Genomic DNA, 17,667 nt, shown 5'->3' on the forward strand with positions numbered 1-17,667 from the left:
TTTTAGTCAAGCAAATCAACCCCAGGACTTATTTTTTGTATGACTAGTACTTATTCTATCAGTCTCTTTTGCTGAACCGCTAAGTTATGGGGACGTAAACACACCAGCATCGGTTGTCAAGCAATGTTGGGGGGGGACAAACACAGACACACAACATATACACACACATACATATATATATATACATATATACGACAAGCTTCTTTCAGTTTCCGTCTACCAAATCCACTCACAAGGCTTTGGTCAGCCCGAGGCTATAGTAGAAGACACTTGCCCAAGGTGCCATGCAGTGGGACTGAACCCAGAACCATGTGGTTGGTAAGCAAGCTACTTACCACACAGCCACTCCTGTGCCTATAATGTTTATTACTTCAAACATTTATATAAAACAGCTCTAGTTATTGCTTATTTCCCTCTTTAATGATCAACCATTCAATTCTGTGTAATACATTCACATAGGAACACATTTTCTACTTTAATTCCCCAGTTTATCCCAGTATTTACACTTGCTTTTTTATACTGGCTGAGGTAATTTTTGCCAATAAGAAACATTGATTCTGTATGCCCATTGAGGTCAACTTTACCCTTCATCCCTTTCAGGGTGGATAACACAAGGTACCAGTTGAGAATTGGGGTCAGTGTAATCTATTCCCACCTAAAATTATCGGCCTTGTGCTGAAACCATTATTATTAGTCACTTAATTAATCAATTATCTGCTCAATTGCTTGATCAATCCTTTGCTAAACCAGCTGATTGATTGAACGATTGATCAGTCTTTTTGTTGCTATTCATGTCTTCATCAATATTATATCCTTGTTATTCCATGGCCTGGACTTGTTACTCCAGTTCTGTTTCAGATGAAACAGACCTGGAATAATAATAATAATAAAGAGAATCAGTGTGTTAGTTATTGGCACAATGACCCTCCTGGGGCACAACAAGATCTGTTTCAACCCAGAGGTTCATGTCAAAAATCTTGAAAACCAAAAAGCAAAATCAAGCAATAGTTGTACAGTTTTATACTTTGTCTTGTTTTTTTGTTTTTTTTAAATGTGATAATTTTAATTTCTTGTCCTCGAGAACTTGATTCCAACTCAGATCATTGGTTTATTTCAAGGGTCAAGTAGGAATTACTAAATATTTTCTTTTTCTAGTCAGTAAAAAAAAATAAATAATTAGAAACAGTGGTGCCCCAGCATGGCCACAGAAACTAAAGAGAAATCTTTACTGTGAATCCCATCAGCCAACATAGAATAAGAAACCTTTATACTACATTACTATCCCTTCCACACACACCTGATTATGGAATGGGGCTGGGTTGAGTGACAAATTTTGGACTCAGCAACTGGAAATCTTAAATCACAGCTTCATTTTCTATTCTCAGTTGAATTGATTCTACTTTCTGTGTACTAATATGCTCTTGAGAAGATAATGAACACCACAACATCTCTATTTAGTTTTATATATTTAAATATCAATGGTTTTGTTTGTATTTGATTTAACCCTTGATACCAACTTGCCTGAGACTTCTGCCCCCAGTTCTAGGATACAAACTTCTGGCTGACCTAAACCCAAACTTTCTACCAAAATTCCATGTTAATTTATGTTCCAAACTTCAGCTTCGCAATGACAAAATTATTCTACTAAATTCCTCGTTGGTTTCAAAATTTCTCTTGAAATACGTTATGCTTGTTTCAGTCATTTTTGAAAATACGACAGACAAATTCAGTGAAATAACTTTGTGGTTACCAAACTGCTATTTGCTACAAAAGTTACCATGAAATTTTGATGGCAAGTCTTAAATTTAGGTTATTTTAAAACGGGAATGTTTGCATCATAGAAGCAGAGGTGGTCACAAGTGGATCGGTGTCAAAAGTTGATTAAAATTCTTTACACTTGTCACAATGATCACCTTCTCCTTTTCCTCCTCTATATTCTGGCAAATTTATTTTTATTTTTATTTTTCAGTATTTTGTTGTTACAAGGGTTGTGAGCTGGTAGAATTGTTAGTATGCTGGGCAAAATGCTTAGCGGCATTTTATTCACCTGAGTTCAAATCCCACTGAAGTAGACTTTGCCTTTCACCCTTTGGGGGTGGGGCCACTAAAATAAGTAGCAGTTGGACAGTGGAGTCAAGGTAATGAACTTACCTCCTCCCCCCCAAATTGCCAGCCTTGTGTCAAAACTCTGAACCAATATTTTGTTGTGTTATAGTGATTAAATTTATTTATTCTTTTTAATTACTACGATCTCGTTTATTCTGAATCAATTTCTCCTCAGTGTTATCTAATTGCTCCACTTAGAGACTCTCAGGGTTCAACTGACAAACCTTGCTTTCTGGGTTCTGGTGTTTCTCTACAAATCTTCCGCTTTTGATATCTTACAGCATGTGAAGCTCCAAAGAAGCATTAATATTGGTAGTGAAGTAGAATTGGTTAAGATTTAGGAATGAAAACCTGGTCACGGGATTGGCTTGTTGGGATTGTGTTTGTAGAATACAAGGCTTACTTTTACATTGATTTGCAATACACCCCTATTAAGTTTGTTATCAGACAGCAATAGACCCTTAAATGAGTTTGCTAGCAGACAGCAATACACCCCCTTTAATTCTTATGAAACAGCAATAGAGCCCTATTAAATCTGTTACCAGACAGTAATGCCCCAGCCCCTATTAGATCTGTTAGCAGCACACCCTTATTAAATGTTATAGACTGTAATATACCCCTAATTAAATCTGTTACCAAAGTGGCTCAACATTTAAGGAATAAATGGAGGTTTTTTTTTTGTTTTTGTTTTGTTTTTACCAATTTAAAGAGCTCAATTTTTGTTGTTTGTTTATCTCTTTAATATATTAATCTCTGTTTGAATTTTTTTTTTTTTATCTCATTGAAATTAATGTAACGAATCTATTTTAGTCTTCCCATTTTTTAAACACCTGTTTTCTTTTTTAAAAAAAAAAGGGTTTTTTTTTTAACTTCTAACAAATAATTTTTTCATGTGTGTGCGCTTATGTGTCACCCTGGTCCCTAATGAAATAAGAGACTTTGGTGACAAAGGACAATGGAGAACTAACCAACGTGCAAGTTTTTTGGTTTTTTAAAACTATTTTCTGTGTGTAGCAGTTTTCCAGCTTGATTAATTAGTGATAAATTATTTCTTAAAAATTTGAACGAACCTAATGAGATTTTGAAGGTTATGTGTTTAAAAATTCTCTTTCTTTGTTTACCAGTTTTGTTTTCTTCTCAACATGATGAAATGTGTACCAAATTCTGTGTTAATTACTTGTTAATTACAGTTCTTTTTTTTTTTTTTGTCCAAGTAATGTTTTTTTTTAACTCTAATAATTTTGTTCTTTTTATTTAGATTTTTGACTAAAACCAGGTTTATTTATAATCAATGTCTTTCAAGTTAGTGATGCCTTCTTACCTCGGTTTTTTTTTTTTTTGGTGAAATTTTTAAGATCAAAATTTCCCAACCCAAACAATGAAATAAATAAAATATTTCTAATTAATATTTGGAGTTGTTTTATTAATCATTTGGTAACATAGGCATGACTCCAGGTTCAGTCCCACTGTGTGGCACCTTGGGCAAGTATCTTCTACTATAGCCTCGGGCCGACCAATGCCTTGTGAGTGGATTTGGTAGACAAAAACTGAAAGATGCCCATCATATATATATGTATGTGTGTATATTTGTCTGTTTGTTTCCCCATCATCGCTAGACAACCGATGTTGGTGTTTACATCCCCGTAACTTATTCTATCAGACTCTTTTGCCAAACTGCTAAGTACCAGGCTTACAAAGAATAAGTCTAGGAGTCAATTTGTTCAACCAAAAGGCAGTGCTCTAGCATGGCCACAATCAAAATGATTGAAACAAAAGAATAAAATATAAAATGGGGGGGGGGCATCCCAGTCTATGGCCAGATCATGTTGAAAGCCCCAGTTCTTCTCGTCTTATCACCGTGAAGGCACATATCTTAGTGGTCGGAATATTCAGCTCACAATTGTAAGGTCATAAGTCTAAAACCCAGTGGCGCATTGTGCCCTTGAGCAAGTCATTTTATTTCACGTTGCTCCAGTCCACTCTGCTGGCAAAACGGAGTTATTCCTGTAATTCAAAAGGAACCAGCCTTGTCATATTCTGTGTCACACTGAATCTCCCTGAGAACTACATTAAGGGTACACATGTCTGTGGAGTACTCAGCCACTTGCACAGTAATTCCACAAACAGGCCCTTCAGATCAGATCAACTGGAACCCTCATCATAACTGACGGAGTGCCATTTTGTTTTTTTCCCATCTGATCACCAGAATTAATGTTCCTCAGGAATTCCATCCCTGTTCATATTTTTGTCATTTTACTTGCAACAGTTTCAGCAAAATGTTAACCAACATCAATCTCACAGGTCTTGGAGGGTACTGCCCCTTCCTTCAGAATTGGTTAATTAAAAGAAAAAAAAAAATCTAAATAATGAATACAAGTCAATAGCATAACACCAGTTTTCAGGTTGTTTTTTTTTTCAAAATTTATTTCAACAAGCTATATTTAAAAACAAGGCATTATTATTACTGTTGTTGTTGTTGTTTTGCCTTTACTTCACTTTATACAAGCTGTGCCCAAGTCTCAACTAGAGACCCATCAAGGGACAACAAGTTTCTGCATCTAAAGATGCAAACAGGAGAGGTGTCATGCAATTGAAAAACTGATGTATGTGTAAAAAAAAAAAATTCTTTTTTAAAAAAATTATAACAATAATGTGTAAGATTGCATTTACACGGAGAAGAAATTATTATTATTATTATTATCATTATTATTATATAAAGCAGAGCAGTGGGAATAGCTTACAACAGATATATGAGGGTGATGGCGGTGAAAAAGGTATAGAAAAATATGAGAATTTTAATTGTAATACATCTATTAGTTCAAAAATTAATTTTTACATAGATTTAGACAAAATTAGTTTTAGTTCCTCTCACTCATTCTGAAAAATACATTACAATGTCATCACTCCCAAATTATATTATGAGGTCATAAGTCATAATTCCTAAATTACATTATGATGCCATAAATGTGCTGAGCTCCCAAAGTACATTACTACATCATAAATAGGTTATAATTCCTAAATTACATTATGGTGTCATAAATATCTATCATAACTCCCAAATTACCTTGTCATAAATGAGGTCATAAGTCCTAACCTACATTATGATGTCATAAATGTGTTAAACTTCCAAACTACATTACTATGTCATAAATAGGTCATAATTCCTAAATCACATTATGATGTCATAAATATCTATCATAACTCCCAAATTACCTTACAATATCGTAAATATAGGTTATAACTTCCAAACACTAATTATATAACATAAAATGAAAACATGTTTATTTTATCTAAGATTTACTTTGACAGATTTCTCAACAATGCCATGTCTCTTCTGGTGGCTGCCAAAAGAAGGAACCGAATCATTTCAAAGACAAAATGAATTTAATCAACATTATCTATGAAACCATTGTATCCAAGAAATCTGTTTCACTCACTTCATGGAAACTTCCTCAATCTTTAGTCAAAATCAGAGTTCCCACAAAAAACAATTATGGATTGTAATTATCTGAAAATTAGAAGATAAACGTGGAGTAGAGAGAGCGTGTTGTTGATTAGGTCACAGATGGTGATGAAAGGAGTGACAAACATAACCGGTTGACTGATTGATCATATGATTAATCAAACACTCAGTTAATTGGTTAAATGGTTAACAAGTTGATTAATAATAACAATAATAAAAGAAGTGAAATAAAACCAGCATATGTGTATTTATTGGTAGAATGACCCTCCCAAGATAAAGCAAAATCTGTTTCAGAACATTGTTAATTGCAATTGTCCATCCATTTTGGACGAGAGAAACTTCACTTCATACATAAATGCTTTCTTAAACTGTTTAGTCTTGAGAGTCAAACATTTATTATCCATATATGAAAAAAACAAAAATACTTTTAAAAAAATGTTTTGACTCTTTGGTTACCAAATTTCTGTGTTTTAATTACTTCTGAAAAATAATTAAGAATTTGAAAGGGTTTAATAAAATAATTAAATTTTTTTATATTTTTTAATTAGTCTATTAAACTAGAGTTTAAAGCATAACAAAAAATTCATTAAAAAAATTATGATGGAAGGTTTATATTTAGATATGAACATTTCAAAAGTTAGGGAGTTTTGGCCAAAAGTGGTCCCAGGAAGTCAATAGGCCACTTTGGGCTATTCAATTAATATTTAATATTTTACCAGACATAATTACGTGTAATGTGATTCAAAACAAAATGGCACTGCAATATTTGTAACGCATATTGAACTTGTGCCACATTGACTCCTCATCATCTTCCTTGACACACCACACATATACATTATAACTAAAAGACTCTGATTTCCAGTACTCCAAGTTATTTCTGACCATCAGATAGTAATCTGAGCTTGGTTTTTCTTGAAATATCCACTGCCTGAATACCTTTTTGAAATGTGAAATGAAAAGCTTGAAGGAAACACTTATCATTGTTCTTTCGTTTGAGAACGATATGTGTGAAAATGGCTGTTTCGAGATCAGGCTCCGGATTCCATTTCTGGTTCTCGTGGTAAGATTATTAAAAAACATCATAAACTCCATACAGTTGAAGTCACCAAATTGCATTGCTGTTTGAGCAATGTTCCAAAAATAATACTTTTGATTAATAACTTTAATTAATACTTTCCATTAATGTTTTTAAAAACGAGTGTGTATGCAGATGTTCATTTTGCATGCGCCTGCACAGACACGTAATATAAACACATAAACACTCATTAACACATACACACACATTTACTGAGCTACTCTGAGTACAGGAAATCAGCGCCTTTCAATGATAACATGATAGAGAATACTCTACACTTGTATTGAGTCCTTTAAATTATAACTTCTGGTGAATCAAGAGATTTATACAAACACACAAACACATGTGCAATATAGAAGCTAGAAAAAGTCGTAACAGCCCCAGTAGGGTCCAGACACTGAGTTTGCTGTACCATCTGCTGTGCTAACCACACAAAAGCAACATTACAACTTTTGATCGCCTAAATCAGTGGTTCCCAAATTTTTTCTGGCTGCTGCCCCCTTGGCACCCGGGCCTCATTTCTAGCACCCCCTCACCCTCCCCACCACAAATATAGACCACTTTCTGCAGCAAATTCTGAACAACTGTATTTCACAAATAAAACTTAGACCTAATTAATCTATTAATAGCTTTTTTTTTTTTTTTGCATCTATCACCCCATTTCGGTGAACTCATTATCATCCCACTTTTCTTCAATGCTCCCCCTGAATCTTTCCACCGCCCCCAAGGGGGCAGAACTGCCCACTTTGGAAACCAATGACCTAAATCAAAAGACAAAGTGGTGATGATGGCATATAAAGGATATTCTATTGATGAAGGCTTTGTCAGACTTGCAACAGACACAACTGCTAACAAAAACCCTTCATAAAATATTTGGTAAGTCAAGACCAGCTGGTTTGTACTAGCATCAAATTGTGATATGTTGAAATCATTTAATACGTATGGTTCGGGTTTGTGGCGCAGGAGTGGCTGTGTGGTAAGTAGCTTGCTTACCAACCACATGGTTCCAGGTTCAGTCCCACTGCATGACACCTTGGGCAAGTGTCTTCTACTATAGTCTCGGGCCAACCAAAGCCATGTGAGTGGATTTGGTAGACGGAAACTGAAAGAAGCCCGTCGTATATATGTGTGTGTGTCTGTCCCCCACCACTATAGCTTGACAACTGATGGTGGCATGTCTATGTCCCCATAATTTAGTGGTTCGGCAAAAGGGATTGATAGAATAAGTACTAGGCTTACAAAAAATAAGTTCCAGGGTTGATTTGTTCAACTAAAAGGCAGTGCTCCAGCATGGCAGCAGTCAAATGACTGAAACAAGTAAAAGAATAAAAGAAAATATATGTGTGTGTGTGTGTGTGACCCCTTGTCTTGTCAGCATGTGATTGTTGTAAATAAACTGCTCCATTATAAAAGCAATGTTTTTCCTTTCTAGTATTTTGTGAAAAACATGCCTGGCCATGGAGAAATATTACCTGGCTTTGAAACAGGTGAAAGTTGGTGACAGGAAAAACATCCAGCTGTATAAAATGCATAGCAACAAAATCTGACTGACCCATGCAAGCATAGCAATGTGGACGTGTGCATGTGTGTTTACATTTGTGTTTTTCCAAACAAAAGTGGCAACTTTGTTGACATTTCCCCTGGTAGCAGATTGTCTGCTGGATTTTCATCTTTAAAGATATGTGGATGAGGAGATCCCTTACTTGAAAGACAAGCAAGGGTTAGCAGCAGGAGTGGCATCTGGATATAAAAACAAGGTCTCAAATATATATATATATATATATATATATATATATATATATATATGATCCTCTAACACATGCTAGCATGGGAAAACAGACATAAATCAAAATGCTATAATACTCTAGTCAATATATATGGTGCCATCCAAGGTAGTGAGTTAGCAGAACTGATAGCATGGGCAAAATGCTTATTCTTTTACTTGTTTCAGTCATTTGACTGTGGCCATGCTGGAGCATCGCCTTTAGTCGAGCAAATTGACCCCCAGGACTTATTCTTTGTAAGCCTAGTACTTATTCTATCGGTCTCTTTTGCTGAACCGCTAAGTTACGGGGGACGTAAACACACCAGCATCGGTTGTCAAGCGATGTTTGGGGGACAAACACAGACACACACATACATATATATAAATGCATATATACAATGGGCTTCTTTCAGTTTCCGTCTACCAAATCCACTCACAAGGCTTGAACTTGGATCGCTGAATTCAAAGTCCAGAGTGCTAAACATTACATCAAAAATTGCTAAAATATTTTCTTTAGTAGAAATATAACCAATTTATTGCACATAAACTTTGGCAACAAAATCTTATATAGACCCCCCCCCCCCACACACACACACACACCAAAGGCTTTGTGAGAATCACTGTGCTAAAGTGAAAAAGAGGGATCAAATGATCCAGTTCTCCCTCTCTGGATGCCTAACCTCATCACTTCCAATCTACTTCAGCTTCTTCAATGGTAAAACAGGTATTGGCACAGCTTGTTGCTTTCATTGACGAAAGTGTGTTTGTGTGGCAGGTATCGAGAGACAATGGACATTCCACTTCTCCCATAAATATGTCTTGCATTGTCATCATTGTTCCTTAGATAAAAGATGCTAGGCATTAATAAACACCAATTTGAAACAGAAAACAGCAGCAGATCCACTGAAGATATTTAAACCTTTTGATAGCAACCCATCTCAGACTGTTCATTGGTTTTTGTGATAGAAACTTCCTACTGTAAAGTGATCTAAATTTAAACCTTCCATCAAAATTTAAAATTCCTTGTTAATACACGTTTCAAACACCAGTTCAATAATAAAGGATTTTTTTTTTTCATAAATTCTTCATTATTTTAAAATTGATTGAAATAAAAGGCTGTGTACTTCAATAAAAAAATATGGTAACTAACAGGTTAAAGTGATCTAAATTAAAATCGTCCATCAAAATTTTTTTCTTAATTTATGTCCCAGCTTAATAACGACAAAGTTATTTTGCTAAATCTTTTGTTGTTTTGAAAATTAAATAAAAACAAAGGTAGTATATTTTAACAGAAATTATAGTAACAAAGGGTTATACTGTTCTAAATTAAAACCTTCCATCGAAATTTCATAATTTATGCTTCATTAAAATTAACATGAAATATTAATGGAAATATAATAAAAGGATTAAAGCAGTATCTATTGGTAGCAGAACCAAGATCAAAATGCTATCTGTTGCTCCTTTACCATCTCAAATTATTGCTTTTAATATTTTACATATTATATAATAATATAAATATATTTCATTTATATTATAAATATATTTATAATATTTTATGTTAAAATCTTTGCAATTATTTATAAATGTTAAAATTTATTTATAATTCAACCAGGAGTTAATCCAGTTCTATATTTAAGAGATGAGGAATTATTTACATTATTTACATTTGATGGATATTTGTCCTCATCTTCTTTGTTGTTAACACGTTTCAGCTGAGGCACTCTTCAGCGTTCATCAGGTGTCTTGGGGAAATTTCGAACCTAGGTTCTCATTCCTAAGGCCTTTTTTGATGTTATTATTAATTATTATTATTCAGGTCACTGCCTGGAATCGAACTCGGAATTTTGGGGTTAGTATCCAGTGCTCTTATACCATATGCCTGTGGGCCCATGGGCATATGGCGTAGTGGTTAAGAACGCAGGCTATTAACCCCAAGATTTTGAGTTTGATTCCAAGCAGTGACCTGAATAATAATAATAATAATAATAATAATAATAATAATAATAATAATATCAAAAAATACCTTAGGAATGAGAACACAGGTTTGAAATTTCCCAAAGACACCAGATGAAGGCTGAAGGGTATATCAGCCGAAATAATTGGTCTATCAACAAACAAGATGAGGACAAATATCCGTCAAATGTAAATAAAGTACAGGAATTAATAATATCAATTTTCATATTGAAAGAAAATTTAAAACTTTATCAATTTAATATGATCTGGACTCTATAAGAAGAAATATCTCAAGAAATGTCAAAACTATGAGAAGAAAAAAAAAAACAAAGCTTCCAGAATTGTCTGAATTAGATCTCGGTTTTGAATTTCATAAATAAAATCACTTTACTTCATTCTGGGCAAATAAACTCCTGATTTATGGAACTCCTTTTATAGACATTTTCATACGTAAATTGCAATTCATTCCTCTTCAATAAAAACAGAGTTTTATCTTTAAATATTATATTTAAGAATAAAAATAGGAACAGCTTTCAAAAGTTGCCTTTGTATGCATTTTATTTTCCATATTTTATTAATTAAATATTTGTAAGTAAAGTTTCCTTTAAAATTATTTCTTGTTCTAAAATAGCCATAGAATTTTTTAATATAACAAACTTTATATTTTCTAGACAAAGAGTTGGAACTAAATTTAATGAAATATTAGGAGAAAAAAAATTATAAATTCCGAAATATGAATAAGAATACTATTTCTGTTTAATATCTATTTAACATTTACTTAACATACGTTAAACAATCTGTTTAACACCTTGTTAATATCTGTTTTACATCTATTTAACATGGTGTCAAGTTTATAGAAAGTAATTTGTTAATGAATCAAATTTAGTGCGAAATCCACAACTATTTCTAAGAAATATTTCTATTTTCTGGCTTATCAAAAATCTTAAACATATTTTATTGAGTAATAAAATCTTAAAAAGAATTGATCAGACACAAAGGTCAATAAAATTGAAATAATTTCTTTTTTATAAATGTCTTCCAGCAAAATTTCTGTAACACACACACACACACATCCCCCACACATACAATTTGGAATGTTCTCTTTATTCTACCAGTTCTGCATTCTTCAGTAAACTTTTATACACCCACACACACAAAAACAAACAAACAAAAACAAACAAACAAAAACCCAGTACCAATTTGGTGAATTATTTACAAAAAATAAAACAATTTTTCTTTCTTGTAGCAGTGCAAAATATTTTGTTTTGTAATGAAAACAAAATATGCTAATTATTCTTGTAAAAATTTTTTCTTTAAATGCTCATATTTTGAAAATAAAACAAACTATTTTGCAGACAAAACATCGCAGAAAAAGAAATGCGAGATGTTCTTATTAAAGGCTTAAAGAAAAGCTTCTGGCATTATAATTTCACAGTAGTATTTTAGCATTGAAGATTTTTACCATATTTTTTTTTAAATACAGTTCCGTCATTATTGTTTATAATATACAAGTGTAGAGATTATTACAAAATAGGTAAGAGAAAGAATTCTATCTCACTGATACCAACTTTGTTAATTATGAATCATGATCACAGCAGCTAAGTTATGGAAGATAATTAAGAGAAAGAGATTTCTCGAGTTGACATCTCATGTCTTTGAGTCATTGCTTTTGAATTGGCGCTGATATATTTGAAATAACTTGTGTGTAATATCCCTTATACCAAAAACCGAATATTCTGAAAGATAATAAGAACATTTTTGTTATTTGTGACAAAAGCAGTATTAGTTCAAACTAGCAATCTGCGTATCATACTTAAAATAGACACATCATTGAAAGTCAGCTAAACTGTGCTGTACGTCTTGAGAAATCTGTCAGCTATCAGATACAATAAGGCATCTAGCTGCTGCCCCCTCTAACAGCTCCCTTATTCCTCTGCCCAGCATCAGTAATTTCATTAACCAACCCCGGAAAGGAAGACGGGTAAAGTTGACTTCAGTGCAATTTGAACAAAGACTGTAGGGAATCAGAATAAGCAAATGCTGTGAGATGCCACAGGGATAACCTACAAAGGTCATGGGGTCACCCCATGCACCCTCCTTGACCAACTTATAAAACATCATAATCATCATCATCATTCAATATCCATTTTCCATGCTGGTAGGGATTGGAAGGTTACAGAGGAGCTGGCAAGCCAGACGACTACCCCAAGTGCCAACGTCTGCTTTCGCATGGCTTCTATGACTGGAGGCCCTTCCTAACACCAACAACTTTACAGAGTAGACCGAGTGCAGTTTTTTTTTATGGCACCAACAACAGTGGGATCACTAAGTAACTTACAAGACAAGGCCCCTTGACAGTGGGGTGCAGTATTGAGGCAGGTGGCGCCATGTCAGGTTTAAAAAGACTAATGTAAGAAAGAGGGACAAGAACAGGTGTCTTGAGTAGCAGACCCCCGTGGTGACCCCAGTTGCTAAGGAAAGAGGCGTCAGGGTGTCCCCTCTTGTTACAGGGAGGTGGATATAAGAGAAGTGGTACAGGTAGGTAAGTAAGTTCATATTACATTATATAAATAATCAAAAGTTTTCTGCTATCATTACTAATAATTTTTATAGAATTTACTAAAAATGAGAACATCATGGGACCTAAAAGTCCAGCTGACCAGCTCAAGTTTAAAACTCATTTGGTCAGTATTTTATATCTGTCAAAATAACAAAAATTGAAAATTATTATTATTATTATTCAGGTCACTGCCTGGAATTGAACTCGGAATCTTGGGGTTAGTAGCCCGCATTCTTAACCACTACACCATATGCCCATGGACATTATAAATAAAAATAGATACAGTGTTCTTAAGCATAAAATGTTATTTTCACAAATATTATTTTCGGCAAAAATAAACCAACACAATCAATATCAAAACATTTTTTAATAAAAATTAGTCAATTTATAAAGAATTGTTAGGTTTTTAGTTAAATGCACTGAGAAAAGAAAAGCTATAATTACCATATTTGGTGGCATATAAGATACAGTTTTCCTCCCTCAAAACAACATACCCCTGGGTTCTATATGTGGAATTAGGTCCATATAACATGCTTTCGAAAGGGACTAAAAAAAGGCTCCTTCCCAAGCTGTAGATTCATAGGGTTGGTTTCTTGGATTCTGTAGTGTATATATTCCCTCCCTGGGCCGTGGTCTGTCACAAGATTACTCACTTTTGCCAGCTGAGTGGGCTGGAGCAATGTGAAAGGAAGTGTTTTGCTCAAGAACACAACACACTGCGCAGGCCAGGAATCGAAACCACAGTCCTATGATCATAAGTGCAACACCTTAACCAAAAAGCCATGCACCTCCACATTAAATACTTGAACTCTTTTCTTCTTTCAATGGATTCAGGTGTAGAGCTGCAGCCATGTTGGAGCACTACTTCAATGCACCAAAAATGCACCCTGAATATATGCTACTGAAATTAGGGAGCATCTGAGTTTCAGCTAGAGTACAAAGCAACAAAGTACAAAGCAACAGAATAGCAGCCAACATTTTTTGTACCATAATTTGAAATGATAATAATTAGTTAAGGTATTAATTAAGAGAGAGGTTTAACAGCAAGATGGGAAGTTAAACATGAAGAAGATCGAAGCAGGGGAAAAGAAAAACAAATGCCTAATGATGAAAGTGACTGTGTGGTAAGAAACTTGCTTCCCAACCAGATGGTTTGAGGTTCAGTGCCACTACGTGGCACCATGGGCAAGTGTCTTCTACTATAGCCTTGGGCCGTCCAAAGCACTGTGAGTGGATTTAGTAGACAGAAACTGGAAGAAGCCTGTCGTGTATGTATATATATATATATATATATATATATATATATATATATATGTATATGTATACATATATATACACGTGTGTTTGTGTGTGTGCGTCCGTTTGTTCCCCACCATCGGTTGACAACTGATGTTGGTGTGTTTATATCCCTGTAACTTAGCAGTTCAGCAAAAGAGACCGATAGAACAAGTACTAGGCTTACAATGAATAAGTCCTGGGGGTCGATTTGTTTGACTAAAGGTGGTGCTCCAGCATGGCTGCAGTCAAGTGACTGAAATGAGTAAACGACCAAGTGTTAGTAATGAGGAAATGTGAGAAGAGAAATCAAGATGTCAATGGGAGTAAGTTTGTTTGGAAGAAACTGACGAGTTGGCATTAAACAGAAGTTGATGAGGTAAAAGAGTGAGGGTGAGAGGAGAAGAGGAGAGAGTCGGGGTGGGGTGAGTTGGGAGGGGGAGGAGACATGTACAGTGACTGTGGAAGTGAGAAGCAGGGAGAGGAAACCGAAACAATTGTGGTTTCTGACCTGTTGTTTAGAAGTTCTTTTGGGTAAGATTAAGGTTGTTTGTGTTCAGTAGCAGAAATGGCCCTGTCCCATGGATATGAGCCCTTACTGCATTGTGGATCATATATGATAGTAGTCTTATATTTGTGTGTCGGAGAGGAGGGAATTGCCGAGAAAGGTCATCAGAGTTTGTGAGATCTATTCAACAATTTTAGGTGTTTGGTGATTAATGTGTATTGAAGGTTAGGTTGAAGACTGTTCTCTTGGATTATGTAGTCACCAAGAGCTTGGGTTGTTGAAAGATATGAGGTTACCAGTCTTCAATGGTCATTGTTTATGGAGGCAGGAGTTGTTTACGTTGGTGATTGGTGGGAAGTGTTTAGAGTGGCATCTGGTGAAGGTGTTTAGCTTGATGTTTGGCAGGAGGTGTTTAGACTGGTGCTGGGCGAGAGGCATTTGGATTACTGCCTAGAAGGTGTTTAGGATGGTATCTAGCAGGAAGTGCTAATGTTTGGCTCCAGCATGCAAATGTGTGACATGTTAAAGCAAGCTTCTCAGGTAAATCGAAAGCCATCATCAAATAGGAAAGTCAGACATTAAGAGTGGAAGAGTTTGAAGTAGATAAGAACTTACCGACCCTGAGATGGAGGAAGACCAAATACAACGAAAGGCCGAGAAATAGGACCTTTCCTGAACCATGTCGGAAGAATGGTGACAAGGACTGGAAGAAGGCCTTCATTCTTTCTATCAGTGACAGCATCACATTCTGCTCTTCTTCTGAAAGACAGATTGAAATATTCTGCCCATTAACAGTTTGTATATTGCAAAAAGGAAATAGAAACACATTCACACACAAATAAATATATAAACATATATAAATAAATAAATAAATGTGTGTGTGTGTGTGTTCTTGTTTCAGTCATTAGACAGGCCATGCTGGGGCACCGCTTTGGATAAGTGAGATGCTTACAGCACCTACGTTTCCCAAGCAGTCACCCATCCAAGTACTATCTAAGCTTCACGTTGCTTACCTTCAGTGATCAGATGAGAACTGGTGCATTCTATCTATACCCAGGGTGCATCAGTTTTTTGAGGACATCTCTTTCAAGAGCTCTAATGTTCTTCTGGCTTACTTTTTTTTTTTTTACCTTACTTTTCTGATAAATAATATCAGGTATCAGGTTGACTCAGCCAATGAAAGGGCTGTAATTGCTGTTTTGAGAGCACAGCATGATAACACAGAGATTGACCACTTATTGAAAGTTGTCCAATCTTTCATTAGCAAAGTTCAAAAGGAGTTGGAAGCTGCCGACAGGGATCTAAAATGAGCGGCTAAATGCAAAATGCATGCATAGGGTCCTAATACAGTCAGAACACTTAACTTTGTACAAAATGTCCAAGAAATAATTGATAAAACTCCAGAAAGTCAATCACAGCTATTGCAAACGACCTCAAGTTTTCAGAATGGACCATCAGAAGAGTTGTGTATGAAGACATCCAGTTCGGTTGCATGTGATGTGGAGGGGTCAGTTCAAGTGAGATGAGGCAAGAGAGAATCATTGAATCTGGGCAAAATGCAGGTTAAAGAAGTCAAAACACCAACAGATTGAAATGCTTTGGTTTTTCTCCGATGAGAGAAATTTCGATCAGGATTAAAAGGCAAACTGAGGGAACAACAGATGGTCATGCAAAGACCAAGATAAGGTTTCAAAGGTCATGCATACTAAGCCCCTAGCAACTGTGAAGGTTCTATGGTTCTGGGAGTTGTCAACAATACAGGAGATTTAGAAATAATACATTTCTAAATCTCTCAGAGAGATTTATGCAGTAGTGATACGATGAAGTAGTTGTACGCTGTCAACTGAATGTGACAGTCCCCTGAAGGGACAAATACTACTGTTTGTTAGACCTAGGAAGCTGCACCGCTTCCTGTTGGCCTTGACACATTTCCTGTGTCCTTAAGTTTAGGGACTAGCAGGTCATGCTATTCCAGACTGATGACGAGCAAAGACTCAGAAAAATGTCTCTGGATGCAGGCTTAGCTGGATGGAGGTGCTTGTCTACCCCTTGTATACATAAGGACACAGGAAATGTGTCAAGGCCGACAGGAAGCAGTGCAGCTTCCTAGGTCTAACCAACAGTAATATTATTCCCTTCAGGGGACCGTCACATTAAGTAGATAGCATACAACTACTTAATACGAGAGATGTGCCTTTTCACCCTTTTTTTTTACTGGGCTTAAGAGTCAATGCTGCTGTCTACACAGAGGTGTTGGAGAAAGTTGTGAGACCCTAGATAGACAGAGTACACAATCGATGACCCTATGTCTCCCAACAGGATTCTTCACTGTCTCATAAGGCCAGGACAACCTAAGTGTGCTGACCAGCCAATCTCCATAATTATGTTCGTCCAGACACAGGACCTCCTAAGCTCACCAGACCTCAATCCACTGGACTATTATGTATGGAGCATAGTTGAGAGAGAGAGAGAGAGGTCAATTAAGTGTATATATGTGGCAGTGTAGTTAAGAAGTTTGCCTTCTAACCTTATGGCTTTGAGTTCAGTCACACTGCATGGCAATTTGGGTGTTTTCCACTACATCCCTGAGTTCATTAAAGTGTTGTGAGTGGGTTTCTTAGGTGGAAACTGAAAGACATCCATCAATAGCTGTGAAATGAATGTCACCATCTCACAAGCAGAGTCATTCTTTACCTATTTTCTGCAAAAACATGTTTGGTAATGGTGAAATATCACAGATGAGGGTTGGTAATAGGAAGGGCATCTGAGTATTTACATTATTTACATTTGACGGATATTTGTCCTCATCTTGTTTGTTGTTAACACAATGTTTCGGGTGGAATTGAACTTGATCTTGGGGTTAGTAGCCCATGCTCTAAACCACTACGCCATATGCCTGTGGGCATAGTGGTTAAGAGCGCGGGCTACTAACCCCAAGATTCCGAGTTCAATTCTTGGCAGT

At 35.6% G+C, this 17,667-nt stretch overlaps 1 protein-coding gene across 8 annotated transcripts in view; it reads right to left on the reverse strand.

The window, feature by feature from the left end:
• LOC106882208 (peroxisome assembly protein 26) overlaps positions 1-17,667 on the reverse strand; it is a 32,115-nt gene that overhangs the window by 3,249 nt on the left and 11,199 nt on the right. The window contains exons 4-6 of one of the 8 annotated variants that reach the window (XR_016240820.1): positions 15,321-15,464; positions 14,385-14,453; positions 10,903-12,098 (exon numbers count right to left, since the gene is read on the reverse strand). Coding sequence is in view for 7 of the 8 variants with exons in the window: in XM_014932803.3 (XP_014788289.2) it covers positions 12,010-12,098; positions 15,321-15,464 (233 nt within the window). In the remaining variant the exon portion in view is untranslated. Of the gene's footprint in view, positions 1-4,501; positions 6,050-10,902; positions 12,099-14,384; positions 14,454-15,320; positions 15,465-17,667 lie in introns of those variants that run through there. The other 7 variants (XM_052975937.2, XM_014932804.3, XM_089348058.1 and 4 more) reach the window with 7 other exon arrangements.

Source organism: Octopus bimaculoides, chromosome 1 (genome assembly GCF_046866305.1).
Source record: "Octopus bimaculoides isolate indiv1 chromosome 1, ASM4686630v1, whole genome shotgun sequence".
NCBI classification, from domain to species: domain Eukaryota; kingdom Metazoa; phylum Mollusca; class Cephalopoda; order Octopoda; family Octopodidae; genus Octopus; species Octopus bimaculoides.